Genomic DNA, 19,764 nt, shown 5'->3' on the forward strand with positions numbered 1-19,764 from the left:
TCTATAAACAAACAGACTGACGGGCGACACGTGTAAAAACGTATTGAATTCAGAAAAAACTTTCATGTGCATTTTTCATATTAGTAATCCTCATCAGTACTTTTACTGTAGGACATTTGGACCAATGTAAAACTGTATTTTTTGACGACTGTTTTGAAAATAATGTCTTATAAACCACCCAACTTTGAGCCTATTTTAAAATATACATAATATATTTTGTATGATTAAAATATCAAATGGTCTAAATTCAAAAAGAGATTTAAATGACGCCAGAGGCCTCTCCAGCTCGTTGTCCTTTTGACAGATTCGTGTGAATGTATTCTAGGCAAAGTGGGTTTTAACGTTCATAAACAAAAGAATTATGGAAATGTACGAGCTTTGTGTCAGAAGGACACTTTAAATAAACTACGTAACTTGCAGAGTGTTGTGTTGATTCTAGAATGTACATATTTCATATTAACTTTGAATTGAATACATATACAGAAAAACAAAATCTCTATTATTACTATTTGGATGTAATACATAGTTTGTATGTTTTACACAACAGTGACGAGATGATACAAGACACACACAGGGTGGAGCAACGTAGAAAAACAAAATAAAAACTGACACAAAATACAACTTTTAATAATCCTTTTGAATAACTATTTTTAGCTGCTGACAAATATGACTTCCTTGAATCAACGTTTGAGACGCAACAACAGTTTTATTTCTCTTCATATCACATACACAAATATAACCACGTTTACATTTAACTCGTGCTTTTATTTTGAAGGAAAGAGTCGAGATTGCTCCTAAGGACTTCGTTCACAAGACTGTTTCACTTTCATTTGTCGATCTTTAATATGTCCTAGTGATGCAGTTTTCTTTACACCGTCTAAAAGCTCATGTAATGTATTATAATTTACTATATTAATCTTACTGTCAGTGTAATAGATGTGTTTTCATTATCTTTAAGTCCAACCATAAGAAACTTAAAAACGGGTCAGAATTGCGTTTTTGAAAGTCGTCAAAACACGGAACAGGTGAACGGAGCTTCAGGCCTACTTCCTTGATCTTGAAATAGGTATGCTAATTAACAAGCAAAACAAATGCCGTTTTCATCATGAAACATAAAAACATGTCATGCTTTTCGTTGTTTTATGTATTATAAAAAGTGAATATCTGAGGTTCGTACTGACCGTAAGCAATTGAATGAAATCGCCGGACTGAGAAACTGGGATTGAATTTTCTGACATTTGATTAACTTTGACTTGATAATGAAATGCATCTTTAGTTGGTTGCAGTCAGATAAATGTGCTTTGCAAGTTTTAAAAAGGTGTCAATCTAGCTTTGATTTCAGAATACTGACAGGAATAAAAATCAATAACAACTTTTATTTATAATTTTTTTTTAAATGTTAAAAATGCACACTGCACTGTAAATTACGAAAGACATACAGGCGTGTTTTTATCTCTACAATATTACTTGGTTGAAACAAAAGCTAAAGAAACTTGTTCCTTCCTCTGTATGTTGAGGACTTTAGTTGGACATTGATCACGACAGAGACAAAAGTAACAAAGACCCAAGAAAATGACCCAAAATGATTAAACAGAGTTAAATAAAATAACCCATCATTTTTTTTAGGGTGAAGTAACTTTAATGTGACATGCACAAACTGTGAGTATTGTTGTTACTGCGTCCCTATTTACACTAACTTCTCTTCTCATGCAGGTACAGGTAGAGGCTTGCAATGAGTCAGCTTGGGGAGATAGAGAAGGGGCTTCTTCCTCCTGAAACCTCTCTGGTTTGGATCCTGACAGCCAATGGACGCCCACAGGAGAGGCCTGAAGAAAGCATCTCCGACCCCTTCTTTACAGGGTCAGAAAAACACTATCTTTGATTCAACCTCTGTTTTTGTTTTGTGAGCTCAAAGCTGCAGAGTACCTGTAGACATTTTTTGTAGACATTTTTGAAGCGTAAATGCAATCCCCATAAGTAAACAGCTAACACACTACTTAAACAGTAGGGAACAAAACACTGACCGAACTTCTCTGATGTCAATTAGAGTCTCTGTTTAACCAGCACTTGCTGCAGCCCGATGGTTTATAATCTAATGTTTTCTCTCTCTCTTGTCTACCTGAATAATTAGGCAAGTTCACGTTCGGCAGATGATACATTCCAACCCTATCCGCTATGATTTCTGAGAAGCACCCTCTGACATGTAAGATTTTTAATTAAACTAGAATGTATTTTCAATAAGTGCAAGGCCACAAATATATGTTTCACCGCACTTCATGCCAATTATTCTGAAATAATGTGATAAAATAAAAATGTTTTGTCTTTATCTCCCACCACTACAAAAAAAGAAGTGTTTAATTTATTTTAATAATCACAGATTATTATTGGGATTAATGCAATTCAATTTATTCAATAAATTGACAGCACTATTATTTATTCATTAAAGATTATAATAGCGATAATAATATTTGATATAACACACACACACACACACACACACACACACACACACACACACACACACACACACACACACACACACACACACACACACACACACACACACACACACACACACACACACACACACACACACACACACACACACACACACACCAAAAGTTAAAGATGTACAAACCACAGACAGGCTATGTCATGACGAATACAGTCGCTGCTTTAATTCTGTCTTTAGGACGTTGTTGTGAGTGTGGACGGAGCAGCTACAACGTTAGTTTAGCCTTATGGGTCCAATCTCCATTCACAAAACACGCATTTTAAAAGGTTTTTCGCCTGCCGTCTTGTCTGCACACTGTTAGGAGATTTGGTGGACAACTCGTCCGCTTTCTTAAATCTCCTCGCGTCCCTAAACATGCTGATTATTCTTACAGGAAGGAATTCACTGCTGCCAAGTAACCGTTAAACAATAATCCACTTTAATGGTAATAAAACAATGCAATACAATCAAATACAGTACAAAATAAATACAGATCTGTGGGATCCCACATTTACCTGATACTCACGTGTGCCAGCGAGAGGAGAGAGAGAGGGCACACAGCGGGGTTCCTGTCTAAATACCTCGCTGACCAGAGGAGGAGTTATCTGCGCCTCCCTTCCACACCAGTGATTGGCTGCCCAAATTATCATCAACACCTCACATCATTATCACAGGGATCTGAGATGACTGTATGTTAACTCCACACCTTCCCCCTCTTCCTTTGTCCTCAAAAAACCAAATGTTCACAGGCCCCAAAAACAGTTCAGTGTTCTACCCAAATCATTTTCCCTTTTTAAGCATCTTGATAGTTTACTAACATGAATACATACAAATATTTCCTCACAACACGCATTAAAGCATGATTTTTACTAACCGTTATCAGTATTTAGTTACTTCGGCATTGTAAGGGAAACTTCTGCAGCAATGGAGAGTCAGGACTCAGAGAGACACGAGGAGAGTTGGAGCTTTGATGTCAAACACTGGTAGTTTATTACAATTCAAACGGCCGGAGAATTCATATCACAAGTCACAGCAGCAAAAGTTTCTGACTGCACGGGTGGGTTGTCATGTCAATTCTGATCAGCCTGTCTCTCGATAGACCTTTTAACTAGTTTACAGAGAGTCAACTCACATATTGGGGGAAGGTATACGTGAACACCTGGAGACACTGAATCACTTATCTGACTCATAAAACTTATAATGTCAACAATAGCTGAGACTTCCCATTCCTTAAGACAGATAACAGACTTAGGGTTCGTCGTACAGGTCAACAGGCAGAAAGCTTATTATTCCCTCACAGGCATCATTTTGAAACATGAAATCACGATAAAATAGGTTAATTTGGTCGTAGTTGGTTTCCACCACAGTATTACATGGATATAAGCCCGGCCCCCTCTCCAGCGCGTCCCGTTTGAATGACAGGAGTAAACACAGCTGACAGCCGTGAAACTCCAGCGGTTAGAGCAATGCGAGTATTCGCATCGCGGCCGTTGTGAACGCAGCATAATGCAGTTCAGAAACCACTGTTCTGACGCATTGAAAGCAACTGTTAACAGTGCAAGGGGCCCAAAGGCCATGTAGGCCACAAGGTGAACCTCGAAAAGTCCTCTAGAAAAGAAATCCCGCTCCACAGAAGTGGAACTACATAATCTTTAGTTCATAAAAAAGAACGAGTCGTGCTTATCCACCAAAAAAAAGTTCGTCGCTAAAATTCCTGCCAATTCTTCTAGGCACGTAATTATTGGCTGAACTAGTCCCTTCAAAGCGTAATAATATCTTGGTCCAAAGTAGTGCCACGGTTCGTCACGTGATCGTGCTACACCAATTGGGTAGCTGCATATTGTCAACAGAAGTGAAAGATGGCCGCCTACATGGTTGCGCTAAATCAGACCAAATGGATTCTAAACAGTGCAGTATGCTTGTTTTATGTCATGTTTTGTCATATGTCTTAATACATCACTAAGTCCGAGGTATTTGCGTTATATACGCGGTATTTGTGAGAGGTTTTACTATCTGGGAACAGAGTTGACCATCGAATCAACATTGACTAGCAGCGTTTATCAGCCAACTCCAGCTACAAACAATTTCCCCACGGGAATTAATAAAGTATATCAAACTCAAATTTATCAAACTATCATTCCTGGACTACCATGTTCGCATCGCTAGGTTCATTGGCTGAGCTCGTGGATTATTCCATTAGACTGAGGACTTTTTGTCTGTCTGTTGTTACCCTGTACACGTTAAATGCACTCTTAAAATTACTTGATTTCATACATAGCTGCGTCCAAGAAGAAGGTTAACTTGTTACGTTAAGTAATTTAGATGGCTTCAAAACCAAACTAGAACACAGAGTATAATCAGCAGGACTCTTTTAACCAGCTGAGGCAATCACAGCACCAATCAGCCGCTCCGCCCAGCAGTGGCTGCGGATCACGATCACCTGACACCAATCAATTATACTCCATTACATGTCCTTATTCTGTTTTGTACTGTTTTCTACGTCATACCTTTTTATATTTGTAATAAATCTCGTTTTTATGGTTCATCAGTGTTGTTTTCATTTGTGGAGGGAAGAATGAGTAAATAAATGAATCAATGGACATTGGTATAAGTAAGGCAAGGCACGTTTATTTATATAGCACTTTTCAACACAAGGCAATTCAAAGTGCTTTACAAAAAATGAAAGACATTAAGAAAATGGCATTTAAAATCAGTCATTAAAAAGAAAAGCTAATAAAATAAACATTAAAAAAAAAAAAATACATGGATAAAAGTTACAGTGCAGTCTAAGATATGAATAGTTCAATTAAAAGCAGCGACAAAAAGAAAAGTCTTCAGCCTGGAAGTACTGCATTTTATTGATCTAAATTACTTAACGTAACAAGTTAACCTTCTTCTTGGACGCAGCTATGTATGAAATCAAGTCATTTTAAGAGTGCATTTAACGTGTACAGGGTAACAACAGACAGACAAAAAGTCCTCAGTCTAATGGAATAATCCACGAGCTCAGCCAATGAGCCTAGCGATGCGAACATGGTAGTCCAGGAATGATAGTTTGATAAATTTGAGTTTGATATACTTTATTAATTCCCGTGGGGAAATTGTTTGTAGCTGGAGTTGGCTGATAAACGCTGCTAGTCAAAGTTGATTCGATGGTCAACTCTGTTCCCAGATAGTAAAACCTCTCACAAATACCGCGTATATAACGCAAATACCTCGGACTTAGTGATGTATTAAGACATATGACAAAACATGACATAAAACAAGCATACTGCACTGTTTAGAATCCATTTGGTCTGGTTTAGCGCAACCATGTAGGCGGCCATCTTTCACTTCTGTTGACAATATGCAGCTACCCAATTGGTGTAGCACGATCACGTGACGAACCGTGGCACTTTGGACCAAGATATTATTACGCTTTGAAGGGACTAGTTCAGCCAATAATTACGTGCCTAGAAGAATTGGCAGGAATTTTAGCGACGAACTTTTTTTTGGTGGATAAGCACGACTCGTTATTTTTTATGAACTGAAGATTATGTAGTTCCACTTCTGTGGAGCGGGTTGAAACTATAACAGGGTTCACCTTATGGCCTAATGGTGTCCGTAGGACGTACAATTATTTGTGGGGCATAACGGCCAGGCCGAGGGGCTACCACGGCATGGCCGTCATGGCCGCCGTGAAAATCCCACCCTGACACACACACACACACACACACACACACACACACACACACACACACACACACACACACACACACACACACACACACACACACACACACACACACACACACACACACACACACACACACACACACACACACACACACACACACACACACACACACACACACACACACACACACACACACACACAATGATCACTGTATTGCCCTGTTTCTACTCATTGCACAATAATATCCTGATCATATGCACACAATCTAAACTAGAGCATCGTTTTTGGCAATGGAAATCTTAAATCCCAGTGATTTACAACAGTGCATACATACTACTATACTAAAGACATACACATAAATAAAATAGTGCAATTAAAGAGACACAATGGTATAGTAAAATGCAGGAACACGAAATTAATATATACCTAAAGTAGAATAAGATGAACCCGAATTGAACATTAAATATTGTAGAGTAGAATAACTACATTTATTATCTTGGTATACAATTATATGATAGGAATGTTTGTCCATATTGCCCTATACCACTTACAGCTTCAATTTAAGCACCTAATGTATACACTTTAAATACTGTACTGTTTTTTTATCAGGAGAAAGATGGAGGTGCTCCTGCTGCTTCGCTGCATAATGTATTTTGCTGTTTCAAATCGGAGGGTCAGCGATTCGATCCCCACGTATATGGGTCAACGTTTCTGTGGGCCAAATAATTAACCCTTAATAGCTCCCAATGTGTGATTGTTTACCTCAGGGGTGTCCACACTTTTTTCACTGAAAGATATTCGAAGGGTTGGCCCCTCAGTAGAGGTGGGATATATTGCCTCATAAGTTAAGTTATAAACCTCAGATTGCTTATTATAAAGGGAAATAGGAAGGGTATATTTTAAGCAAATAAGTATTGGGCTTTTTTTTATCAACTAAGGTATTTTAGAGAATGTTTTCAACTTTAATTGACGCAATTTATCTGAAAAGTGGGTATACTAACACATGAATACTACTGTGTTTTATTTGTTTACACATATATTTAAGAAGTACAATATAAGAAGAGAGCAAGTTTCAGGTGTGGGCCATATTCCAATATACTTTTTGTATTTGCTGAAGGCTAATTGAAAATGGACCGCAGTTGGCCCCTCGGGCCGTAGTTTGGACACCCCTGGTTTACATCCTTCTTTACAACCAGTACAAGAATGATTGTGGGTAATTGCTGACTTGTGTTTTTTTTAAAGTGCCTTATGGGTTGCAAAGCTATATTAATGGGATGCATTTGTTTAACCTACATTTTATTCCTACCTCGACTCGACTAAAGAAATATGCCATAACGCTAACATATCTTTTTTTGTAATCTGAAACAATTAAAGGAAATGTAACTTTAAACTTTCATGTTGGAGCAATTTCTTGTGTCCATTTCTACGTTTCTGTCTAATAAGTGGTATGTGTTGGATTGCAATTTGTGAGCAAGATTAGGTCCATAAACTATTTTGTGCTCTAGTAAACATTTTAATAAAAAACAGCTTAATGACCACTTTCCTATGGTGGACTAAAATCCAATATAAATAGGGGAGCCATACTTGTCCAGTGTAGTTATACAATGTTGCACTGGATTTGAGTCATTGGGTCTCAGTCTCATCACATGGAAGTTATTGAAACAATCCAATAATTTGCTACATTTTTCAATGGAAATTTTAATTTAAAAAAATGCATTACATTTTTCAGAAATTGTGTCACATAAATCAAATTAATCAGATTTGTTTTAACTATTATTTTAACTAACATGAGACAGTTATCCTGCTGTATCCTGTGCAAACGCGACAATTTAAGTACTTTCACATTTAATAATTTAAAATAGATTGTATTTTAGTGTAACTTTATGATTTGATTAGACTTAAAGGTGGGGTAGGTAAGTTTAAGAAACCGGCTCGAGATACACTTTTTGTTATATTCCATGGAATGCTCTTAACATCCCGATAGCAATAAATATTTTAAGTGCTTTGACAAAAAATCCATACAAAAATTTCATCTGTAGAAGCCGTAATACTGTAAAAAGTACAAAAGTACAACCAATCCGTTTAGCCGGCCCGGCTAAACGGATTGGTTGTACTTTTGTTACGGCTTACCTGACCAATCATCTGAGCCGGCCAGGCTAAAATAACTGGATGGCCTACCGGCCTGTCAGCTTTCCATCGGGGCACAAACTTCTCTCGTGCCCTCATTGGTCATGTGCGCGTTCGTGTGTGTTGAAGGAGGGGCTCTGTGAGGAAGTGGCAGATTTTCTCCGGCTGTGTATTTTCAAATTCTAGCGATCTCGAGCCGGTTTCTCAAATTTACCTACCCCACCTTTAACTGTCAATTAAAATGCCGGGACGTAAGAAGTGCCATTACCTAAGAAATACCATTACCCAAGTAAGGGTAGCTGTTACCGGTATTTATACTTTAATGATTATATATTTTCCCAACACCTGACATAACACTTTATTCTCAATTCTCCCTCACGTCTTCAAAAAATGACCCACTTTATTTTGATATTAATTAATCAACATATTGACAACCTGCCACCCCTCTGGCCCGAGTTGGTATCGCCCGTGTCTCCACAGGATCAGGCGCACATGTTGGGTGTGTTGTGTTGAGGATTGCAGCGATATTACAGCATTTAGCAAACCTCTGAGCACTGTCACGTTGCTGTTTGCTCTCTAACCACCACAGATACAATGCGATAAGCTTCACAGTCAATGAGAAGTCATTAAAAAATCCGTTTCATTGTAGAAAAACACTTGCGCCGAGGAGGCTGACACGTTTCGAAAAGCGTGGCTGGAAACATCTACTGTTCCCCGGACTGAAGGTATGCACACCTACACCATCATTATGTGGCTCTTTAACCCCCTGTGAAGCTGCTCCTTGTATTACACGCGCTTTAAATCATGTACATGTTTGTTAAAGTGTGTATTGAAGTCTGTGTTGCCGGCTAGCAGAGCCTCGTTAGCTTCCTCAGCTGTCAACATGCGAGAGGTTCATATAGTAACTATCCACTCAATGACAAACTATACCAATTAAACGTGATGTATCAAAGCGAAGTGACTCTATTCACGACTGGTTGTCAACTTTACCCCGTGAAATGACTCGTATTTCGGCTAGATGAGAAGAAAATGCTGAGCTAGCCTCCCAGTTGCCACGTAGCTAGCCGGCTAATGGGAGCAGAGCAGCGGCTGGAGCTCTGCAGAATCTGCCTCTGGTTCATGCCATAAACAGAGTACAATGGTACTGTACTCAAGTTTAAATACAAGTACAACACTGTAAAGATACTCTGCTCCAAGTGAAAGTCATGCATTTTAAATTCTACAGAGGTATAAAAGTATCAGCATCAACTTAAAAGTTTTAAAGGTACACGTACTCATTATTCAGAATGCACGTTTTTAGAATGATCAGTGAAGGAATAAATAGTTAGACCTTTAATTGAGTAAAAGTACTAATGCAACATTCTAAAAGTACTTTATTACAAGTTCAAATCATGCATTTAAAACATTACTGAAGTTGTAAATTGCCAGTTAAAGTAATGCGTTAAACAAGTGAGTTCAAAATGATACTTAAGTAAAAGTACAGAAGTATTATCAGCAACATGTACTCAAGTATCAAAAGTAAAGTACACATTATGCAGAATGGCCCATTTTAGAATAATCAGTGGTGTGAAAAGTACTTTTGCCTAAATAAAAGTAGTAATACCACAGTTTAAAAGTACTTACCTAAAGTAAAATACTTATTTCTTTTTACATAAGGGTTTATCTAAGTAATCAGATAATTAACTAAACTACATTTTTATTGTATTTGACTTTTTCTTATATAATGGTATTTTATTGCATATATCAGGTGGATTTAATTTAAAATAAATGTTATCAGATAAGTAATCCGAACTTTTACTCAAGTACTATAATAAAGTACAGTACTTTATTTGTTGTTAATTAATGCAACTCCACGATAATTTTGCGATCTGAAAAGAAAGCAGAAACTACAAACGCCCAATAAATGTAGTCGATATGCAATATTTCCCTGTAAATATACTGTAGGAGTACTGTATGCAGGTCTTTAAAATAAAAATACTTAAGTAAACAAGAAGTATGTCATCATAAGAACATGTAAGTAAGTACATGTTCTTATGATAACACAAGTGTGTTAATTGCATTCTCTGTAAAACTGAAATGCTTTTATTGATGAAAAAGTGTCAAACATGCAGAACAACTTGAATTTCGAGAGGACCTACGAACCTGAACACATTTCTGATTCTTGTTTTTCTTCTCTGCATTTTGAAGCTGAAGTTGAAACTTGCTTCAATCAGCCTTTGACACCGATTTTGAGTTATAACAGAGAAAAACATTTGTCCAATGGAAATGATCGTGCAACTCCATTAGAGACAAATATAAAAAAAAAATATGATTTTATTAATTTTGTTGCGGATTCTTTGTTTTAAAATGTCTCTCTGTTATCTTTTCCCATCAGGCTTTGCGGCTCGCTGTGCGCCACCATGAGTTCGAAGGTGTGCAGGAACTGCGGCAGTACGGACATCGATGTGGACCAGGCCCGCGGAGATGCCGTCTGCATGACCTGCGGCTCCGTGCTGGAGGACAACATCATCGTCTCCGAGGTTGAGTTCGTGGAGACGGGGGGCGGAGGCTCGTCGGCCGTCGGACAGTTTGTCTCTTCTGAGGGTGAGAGTCACTGACTAGAGCTGCACAGTTAGTCTCCTCTGAGGGTGAGAGTCACTGACTAGAGCTGCACAGTTAGTCTCCTCTGAGGGTGAGAGTCACTGACTAGAGCTGCACAGTTAGTCTCCTCTGAGGGTGAGAGTCACTGACTAGAGCTGCACAGTTAGTCTCCTCTGAGGGTGAGAGTCACTGACTAGAGCTGCACAGTTAGTCTGCTCTGAGGGTGAGAGTCACTGACTAGAGCTGCACAGTTAGTCTCCTCTGAGGGTGAGAGTCACTGACTAGAGCTGCACAGTTAGTCTCCTCTGAGGGTGAGAGTCACTGATTAGAGCTGCACAGTTTGTCTCCTCTGAGGGTGAGAGTCACTGACTAGAGCTGCACAGTTTGTCTCCTCTGAGGGTGAGAGTCACTGACTAGAGCTGCACAGTTTGTCTCCTCTGAGGGTGAGAGTCACTGACTAGAGCTGCACAGTTTGTCTCCTCTGAAGGTGAGAGTCACTGACTAGAGCTGCACAGTTAGTCTCCTCTGAGGGTGAGAGTCACTGACTAGAGCAGCACAGTTTGTCTCCTCTGAGGGTGAGAGTCACTGACTAGAGCTGCACAGTTTGTCTCCTCTGAGGGTGAGAGTCACTGACTAGAGCTGCACAGTTAGTCTCCTCTGAGGGTGAGAGTCACTGACTAGAGCTGCACAGTTTGTCTCCTCTGAGGGTGAGAGTCACTGACTAGAGCTGCACAGTTAGTCTCCTCTGAGGGTGAGAGTCACTGACTAGAGCTGCACAGTTAGTCTCCTCTGAGGGTGAGAGTCACTGACTAGAGCTGCACAGTTAGTCTCCTCTGAGGGTGAGAGTCACTGACTAGAGCTGCACAGTTAGTCTCCTCTGAGGGTGAGAGTCACTGACTAGAGCTGCACAGTTTGTCTCCTCTGAGGGTGAGAGTCACTGACTAGAGCTGCACAGTTTGTCTCCTCTGAGGGTGAGAGTCACTGACTAGAGCTGCACAGTTTGTCTCCTCTGAGGGTGAGAGTCACTGACTAGAGCTGCACAGTTAGTCTCCTCTGAGGGTGAGAGTCACTGACTAGAGCTGCACAATTAATCAAAGTGTTATTGCAATATAAACTAGTGCAGTATGAAATGAAGTATTGTGGAGCAGCAGACATATCGCAGCCTGCAAATCTTGTTGAACAGTTTTAACAATACAAATGTGTTTGGTACAGATCCACTAAAGAAACACAGACCATAATAATTGGATATATTTTCAATAATGACGTGAATAATGTTTCAAAAATGATCATTCCCTCCAATATCGTGCAGTTGCAATATCGGTCAACAAGAATCGCAATTAGTTATTTTTCCAAATCGTGTCGAAGGGGATATCCAACATATTTAATGCAAGATTTTTATTGTTAAACTGGTATATTTACAGTGTTGCATTAGTGTTTTTAGGATAGGAAAATTATAAGGAATCTGTTTTTTCTATGTTTTTTTTGTAAATGTAGCACTTTGCTAACTTATTTTATGCAGAGGACGGGAGAAATTGCTATCAGCTTATCATTTCATGTGATTTCATTTCTAAGAAGAGAGAATGATGGCCATCAAAGAAAACATGTAAGAAACGTGTGACCTTCCAGTGTTACCTTTTTTTTTTTAAATGGATTTATTGATTATTTCCTAAATATATCTTTACTGGAATTCTTCTCTCTGGGTTGTTGTTTGTTTTTATTTGTAAATTATATAATTGTTTATGTAGATAGTGAAACATTCCTTGAGTTTTCCTTTTTCCTAACAGTTTTAATGTAAATTCAGATTTCTAATAGGAAGTTAAGGAATATAAACATGAATCATTCTTAAACTATCAGCACATATTTGTCCTCCTACTCGTCAGATGTGTGTGTATCTAACACACTCGCTCCGTGAGGTAATGTTAATGTGTGTGTTGTTCCACAGCTGCTTATCAGTGTGTGACATTTACCTCCAGATTATGTTTGACCTTCAGCCTGCAGGATGTCTCCCTCCTGCTGAGCCTGCTCCAGACGCACGTTACATGTTCTGTAGTTCCTCTGAGTGACCACTAGATCGCGCTATCAGATTACAATGCAATACTTCATGCTGATTTCTGCAGGTTGTGTTTCGTTTTTTGCATCATGCATCACTTGGGTTCAAAGCTGAAACAGTTAGGGTTATCACAAAAATGTAATAATATCAAAGTATTTTTTATTCTCTTTGAATGTAAATTAAACATTTTTTGGTTATGGCAGATTAAACAAGACAATTTTGACCTAAGGGAACTTTTCTGTTAACACTTTCAAAACATTTTATCAACTAAACCAGGATTTCCCGTTCTTTTTATTTACAGGACCCCTTCTCTATCATTGTGTTTAGTGGCATATTTGATGGATATTTCATGTTATATCTACTGCATAACAAGAATAGAGCAGAACAACTAACAAATTGTACAGTAATCCAAATAGTGAACACAATTACTGTAGGAGGTAATGCAAAACATGCAATTTGGATAAGCTGATTATTCCCTGTGAATATGCAAATTAGCTTTCCTGTTATTTCTAGGACATTTTTATACATTTCTCCCCGTATTATGATTTTTTGTTTACATTCATACATACTAAATAGCCTTCCTTTTTGTCAAATGGATCACAGGGGTTGTATCTTGGTCTTGACTAGTAACCCTGCATGCAGAAAATCTGTGTCGTGTTACTGTAACATGTTGCAATGTTTAATGTGTTTTCCCTGATAAATAAACTAAGTAAAACGGGCTGCTCGGGACAGTTATGGCGCATTTCCACTACACGGCCTCGCTCGGTATGGCTAGGCCTCATTAGGCCTTGTTAGGACTGGCTCACTTTATAGAGCATTTCAATTACAGTTTAGGAACTGGGGTAGTATCTATAGTAACGCAGTGTAGGCGGAGCCGTGGCATCATCTTCAATGAGAACCCCAGAAAAACAACATCAGCCGTTAGCTGTTAGCACTCAAGCTCACAGCTCCTCATATCTGTTCAGAAACTAGACAAAAGTTAAACAAGTACAAACCACAGACTGTCTGTCTCATGGCCAGTGGCGGCACCAGGGTATGGCTGGGGTAGGCTACAGCCATACCAAGAAATGGCTTAGCCACCATGAAAAATGATGTTAAAGTAAGCTAAATAAAGTCCGCCAACTCGCGCGGAGTAAACTGCACAGACAGCAGTTAGTAAGATTGATTTCAGAAGCCACTTGCCTGGAAATACCAAAGCCAATCAGAATCAAGATAACTGAGTGGTGTTGTTGCAGGAAGTCCCGACGGAGAATACTTTTGCTGTAGTACATCTCTATATACATCGATACAACATTACGTGTAGAAATCAACACGTAAAGAAATAAGACCCCACGGTTTGATGATTGATAGGTGTGTGGGCTGTCTTTAGTTTTGACACACAGAACAATGGCCGCTATCCAACCTTATCCACAATGTAAAGTAATTCACACAGCCTCTTCCCTCTTCTCTCTGTGAGGAGCAGCAGGTTCAGCTTTCAGAGCAAAGTAACAAAAAACAATTTTATTTTTTTAAATATGTCATGCAGTAATAGATTTATTTATTTTTCTTCTCAAGAGAGTAGCAGAATGTGTATTTTATTTTAGTATTTCAAAAAATCTCCTGGGGAAGAATCCCCCCAGACCCCATTGCAGGGGTTCGGTATTCAGCATGTCAGCTCTTTCACCTGTGGGGAAATTGCAGGATACAAGACAAGCATACAAGACAAATGTGCCTTTTTATTTCATACAGTTCAATTTGGATTGAGACAGGGAAATAATGTACCTCACGCGTGGCGTTTCACTGTCAAGGGGAGCGTGTATGTAATTACATTGCAAATACTGATTTGAGCCCCACCACTGTATGGGTTAGCCCTACCATAGATTACCCAACAAAAATACTCTGGAGCCGCCACTGGTCAGGGCGAATACAGTCGCTGGTTTATTTATGTCTGTATAGGCCGTTGTTGTGAGTGTGGACGGTCGGAGCATATACAATGTTAGCTTAGCCGATCTCCATTCCAGGGTTCTTACGGTCATTAAAAACCTGGAAAAGTCATGGAAATTCAAAATGCAAATTCCAGACCCTGGAAAATTATGGAAAACAATACTTTTCCCAAAGTTTTGGAAAAGTCATGGAAATGTAACTAAAGTTGCATCAAATATAATTTATATTTTATCTAATCGCAGAAATAGTAATACTATAATGATAATATAGTATATATAATGTATAGTAATGGCATTTAACTGTTGAGGTATTTTGCTGGTGAGAGATTTTAGCTGCTTTAGCGTGTAGAAGCTAGTAAGCCGATTTGTTTTAGATAGGCACAACATGTTTCATATGCAGACCTTATTTTCCTGTTCCATGTTAAAATAAACCATTTTCAGTGGAACCGCTGAGAAAGAGTAATTTTTTTGGTCATGTAAAATGAGGTAAAGGTCATGGAGAAGTCATTGAAAATCATTGGTGAAAAAGTGTATGAACCCTGCCATTCAGGAAACACGCATTTTAAAAGGTTTTTCGCCTGCCGTCTGTCTGCAGACTTGTCAAAGCATTCATTCATGGTTTTTACTAACCGGTATCAGTATGTTGTTACTTCGGCATCATTTTGAAACGTGTATTACAATTAAATCACGGTCAAATATGTTCATCTTGTTGTAGTTACTTGTAGCCCCCTTGCCAGCGATTCTCTCTTTAGTTTAGCATACTCAGCCTGGTTGTTGGCCCGGAAAGAACCTCGATTTTATGGGGCTAGAAAATCTGGAAATAGTACACGCTAGCCGGTACTACGCTAAGTGGAAACGCAACCAAAAACGGGCCCCGCACGGATCGCCATGCTTAAAGCGAGCTCCGCGCTGTAGTGGAAATGCGCCATTAAATGGGCATTAGGAAGAAAAAATGAACTTTTTATTGTCGTAAAAGTGATTAAATGACACGAAGAATCTGCTTTTGTTTTCCGTTAAAATATCCAAGAAAAATAGTTGTTGTTGTTCTGATCCTTATCTGTATTTTTTTTTTGTCTTCAGGAGGAAATATCAACCCGAGTTTTGGAGAGAATAACCACTACCAGGGCATGGGCAGGGAGTCCAGAGCTCAGACGGTGCAGAGAGGTGAGTGACCTGCAGGGGGCGACACGTCACTTTATCATCACTGTCTGCACGAGGTTCAGCTGTGCATAAAACTGCTGTTTCATCAGTCAAGTCTAAAACCTTCATAATGTAGCTCATGTTAGTCAATGATACTTTGGTATCTTCCTGTTTTCACGAGTACAAGTTAGGGAGTTATATCTTTATATCCACATATGTCAAGATTATCGAAATATACAGTATTTGATTTTGCTTTCTGTTTTATCTCATGTCTTCTTTACTTTACGTCTAGTTTACTTATTTCTGTGTTGCACCTTCATCCATCCATCCATCTTCTCCCGCTTATCCGTGGTCGGGTCGCGGGGGTAGCAGTTCCAGCAGAGAGCCCCAAACTTCCTTTTCCCTGGCGACATCAACCAGCTCTGACTGGGGGATCCCAAGGCGCTCCCAGGCCAGCGAAGAGATATAATCCCTCCACCTGGTCCTAGGTCTACCCCTTGGTCTCTTCCCAGCTGGACGTGCCTGGAACACCTCCCTAGGGAGTCGCCCAGGTGGCATCCTAACTAGGTGCCCGAACCACCTCAACTGGCTCCTTGCGACGCGAAGGAGGAGCGGCTCAACTCCGAGTCCCTCCCTGATGACTGAACTTCTCACCTTATCCCTAAGGGAGACACCAGCCACCCTGCGGAGGAAACCCATCTCGGCCGCTTGTATCCGCGATCTCGTTCTTTCGGTCATGACCCATCCTTCATGACCATAGGTGAGGGTAGGAACGAAAATGGCCCGGTAGACAGAGAGCTTTGCCTTCCGGCTCAGCTCCCTTTTTGTCACAACGGTACGGTAAAGCGACTGCAGTACCGCTCCCGCTGCTCCGATTCTCCGGCCCATCTCACGCTCCATTGTTCCCTCACTCGAGAACAAGACCCCGAGATACTTGAACCCCTTCACTTGGGGTAAGGACTCATTCCCTACTTGGAGTGGACTCAGAGTGGACAGTCCATCGGTTTCCTGCTGAGAACCATGGCCTCAGATTTGGAGGTGCTGATCCTCATCCCAGCCGCTTCACACTCGGTTGCGAACCGATCCAGTGAGTGCTGAAGGTCGCAGACCGATGAAGCCATTAGAACCACATCATCTGCAAAAAGCAGTGGTGCAATCCTTAGTCCACCGAACTGCAGACCCCCTCCCCCACGACTACGCCTCGAAATCCGATCCATGTATATTACAAACAGGATTGGTGACAAAGCGCAGCCCTGGCGGAGGCCAACCCTCACCGGAAATGGGTCCGACTTACTGCCGAGGACCCGGACACAGCTCTCACTTTGGGAGTACAGAGATTGGATGGCCCTGAGTAGAGACCCCCTCACCCCATACTCCCGCAGCACCTCCCACAGTAACTCCCTGGGAACCCGGTCATACGCCTTCTCCAAGTCTACAAAACACATGTAGACCGGATAAGCGTACTCCCAGGCCCCCTCCAGGATCCTTGCGAGAGTAAAAAGCTGATCCGTCGTTCCACGACCAGGACGGAATCCGCATTGTTCCTCCTCAATCTGAGGTTCGACAATCGGCCTGACCCTCCTTTCGAGTACCTTAGAGTAAACTTTCCCGGGGAGGCTGAGTAGTGTGATGCCTCTGTAATTGGCACACACCCTCTGACCCCCCTTTTTAAAAAGGGGAACCACCACCCCGGTCTGCCACTCCTTCGGTACTGTTTCCGACCTCCACACAATGTTGATGAGACGTGTCAACCATGACAGTCCCTCAACACCCAGAGCCTTCAGCATTTCTGGGCGGATCTCGGGGGTGTAGTGTTGCACCTCGCTTTAAGTATATTGTTTGTTGGAGGTGCACAGAGGACATATTATGCACATTTTAAGGTTCAAAAGTCATTATTCATACACATTGAATGCACTTGTATTTGTTTGTATACACTTCAAACATCTACTTCAACATTTATTACAAAGGAGGATGACTTCAGAGGTTAAACATTTCCCAGAAGAGGCTGAGACTAAGTAGTTTCAGGAAAACATCCCTAACATGTTTCTCATTATCAGGTTTTTCAGCCTTAGTTCATGTGCTTTAATATATATTTTATGATCTTCACTTGTAGTGTTGCGTGCAAATGTTCTTCAGAAAGCAGCAGTGTTGCAACATGCTGGATTTTATAACCTCGTCTGACACAACTGCGAGTAATTAAAGGCTTTTTCGGAGGCGATTTACCTTAAATCTTTTTATCCTGCTTGTTCAAAGAGCTCCTACAGTGAGCGCACCTTTAAGTCACAGCACCAGTGTTTTTCCTCTTTGCTGCATAAGAGTTTGTTTTTGAAGGACTGTTATATCATTCAAGTGTTTCTGGGTTAAAATTCAGCTTTTTAAAAGGTGATGATAAAGCATTTTTTGGTTCAGATTAGCCCTCATGATTCTGATCTGATGCACGGTTGCCAGACAGACACTTATATAATATATCGCCGGTTGTTAGGCTGAAGCTGGAAAAAGTTAAAGAGGCCGTAAATAGTGACAGTTGCAGCTGCTTGATGTATATCTCTCAGGGTCTAAACTGACCCCTTCCTCGTTCTTCTGTGGCCCCTGAAGAGCCTTGTCAGTGTCGCTGGAGCTTTATCTCAACATCTTTTATCTGTAAACACATCAACAACAACTTGTAGAAAGAGACAAGGAATAAGGCAAGATGGCTGGCTGGCTGCCGGCGGAGAGTCTGAGCAGCCGGTTACTGCAGCGTCTGATGTTCAGCAACGCAGAGTCACAGAGCTGTCACTGCAGCAGATGCTGAGTAATGAGAGTGTGTGTGTGTGTGTGTGTGTGTGTGTGTGTGTGTGTGTGTGTGTGTGTGTGTGTGTGTGTGTGTGTGTGTGTGTGTGTGTGTGTGTGTGTGTGGTGTGTGTGTGTGTGTGTGTGTGTGTGTGTGTGTGTGTGTGTGTGTGTGTGTGTGTGTGTGTGTGTGTGTGTGTGTGTGTGTGTGTGTGTGTGTGTGTGTGTGTGTGTGTGTGTGTGTGTGTGTGTGTGTGGTGTGTGTGTGTGTGTGTGTGTGTGTGTGTGTGTGTGTGTGTGTGTGTGTGTGTGTGTGTGTGTGTGTGTGTGTGTGTGTGTGGGAGGATAGCAGATTAGTTTAGTCCCGGTGTGAGAGAAATATGAAGATGAAGATTGGGGAATACTTCAGTTTTATTGTTAGTGTGGTTCTTTGAATGCGGGCATGAAGAACAAGTTTTGGTTATTAGAGGCTTTCTTAAAGGATTCATAAAGACTGGAACGTTTGAAAAATGCTTATTTTTACCAGGAATATGCTTGAAATGGAGTACATAATTTAACCCTTAGAGGACCGCCACGATCATTTTCAGTTTTTTAAGTTGGAGACAGATGATCTTTAGGGGGAGGTAGCGGGTTAACCATAAATGTCACATAGTAGTGGTCAACACCATCGGAAAGCTGCGACTCAGAGTAATAATTTATTTAACACAAAATGTCATTGTCAAAACAAGTCAGAAATGTTTCTTGCATCACAGCAACATTTGACTCTGCTATGTCAAGTTCTTCTTGTCATAAATCTGTTATGAACATTGTGTTGTGGTCAGGCATCTAGTCAAATTTAAAGAGTGCGTAAAGGGCTTAAAACATTATGATGGAAGGATATAATGCCATCTCCATGCTCTATTATGTCTCATACGTTTTTGAAAGACATTTTTGTGTTGATAGCATTTGTTACGCCGTTTTGGTAAACAGTTTTAACCAACTTTGACCGTTCAAAAGTTGATAGAAA

General features: G+C 40.3%; 1 protein-coding gene and 1 long non-coding RNA gene across 2 annotated transcripts in view; both read left to right on the forward strand.

Moving 5' to 3' along the window:
- The first annotated feature begins 794 nt into the window (after positions 1-794).
- Positions 795-7,564, forward strand: LOC117468219 (uncharacterized). Its single transcript, XR_004554447.2, has 4 exons — positions 795-1,066; positions 1,714-1,860; positions 2,132-2,203; positions 6,780-7,564. It is a non-coding gene; the product is annotated as an uncharacterized lncRNA (long non-coding RNA).
- A 1,208-nt stretch (positions 7,565-8,772) lies between these two features.
- brf1a (BRF1 general transcription factor IIIB subunit a) overlaps positions 8,773-19,764 on the forward strand; it is a 117,064-nt gene continuing 106,072 nt past the window's right edge. Inside the window, exons 1-3 of the mRNA XM_034111505.1 lie at positions 8,773-9,022; positions 10,672-10,880; positions 15,930-16,013. Of these exons, the coding sequence (XP_033967396.1) occupies positions 10,697-10,880; positions 15,930-16,013 (268 nt within the window). The 5' untranslated portion in view covers positions 8,773-9,022; positions 10,672-10,696. The remainder of the gene's footprint in view (positions 9,023-10,671; positions 10,881-15,929; positions 16,014-19,764) is intronic.

Source organism: Pseudochaenichthys georgianus, chromosome 22 (assembly GCF_902827115.2).
Source record: "Pseudochaenichthys georgianus chromosome 22, fPseGeo1.2, whole genome shotgun sequence".
In the NCBI taxonomy this organism is placed as follows: Eukaryota; Metazoa; Chordata; class Actinopteri; order Perciformes; family Channichthyidae; genus Pseudochaenichthys; species Pseudochaenichthys georgianus.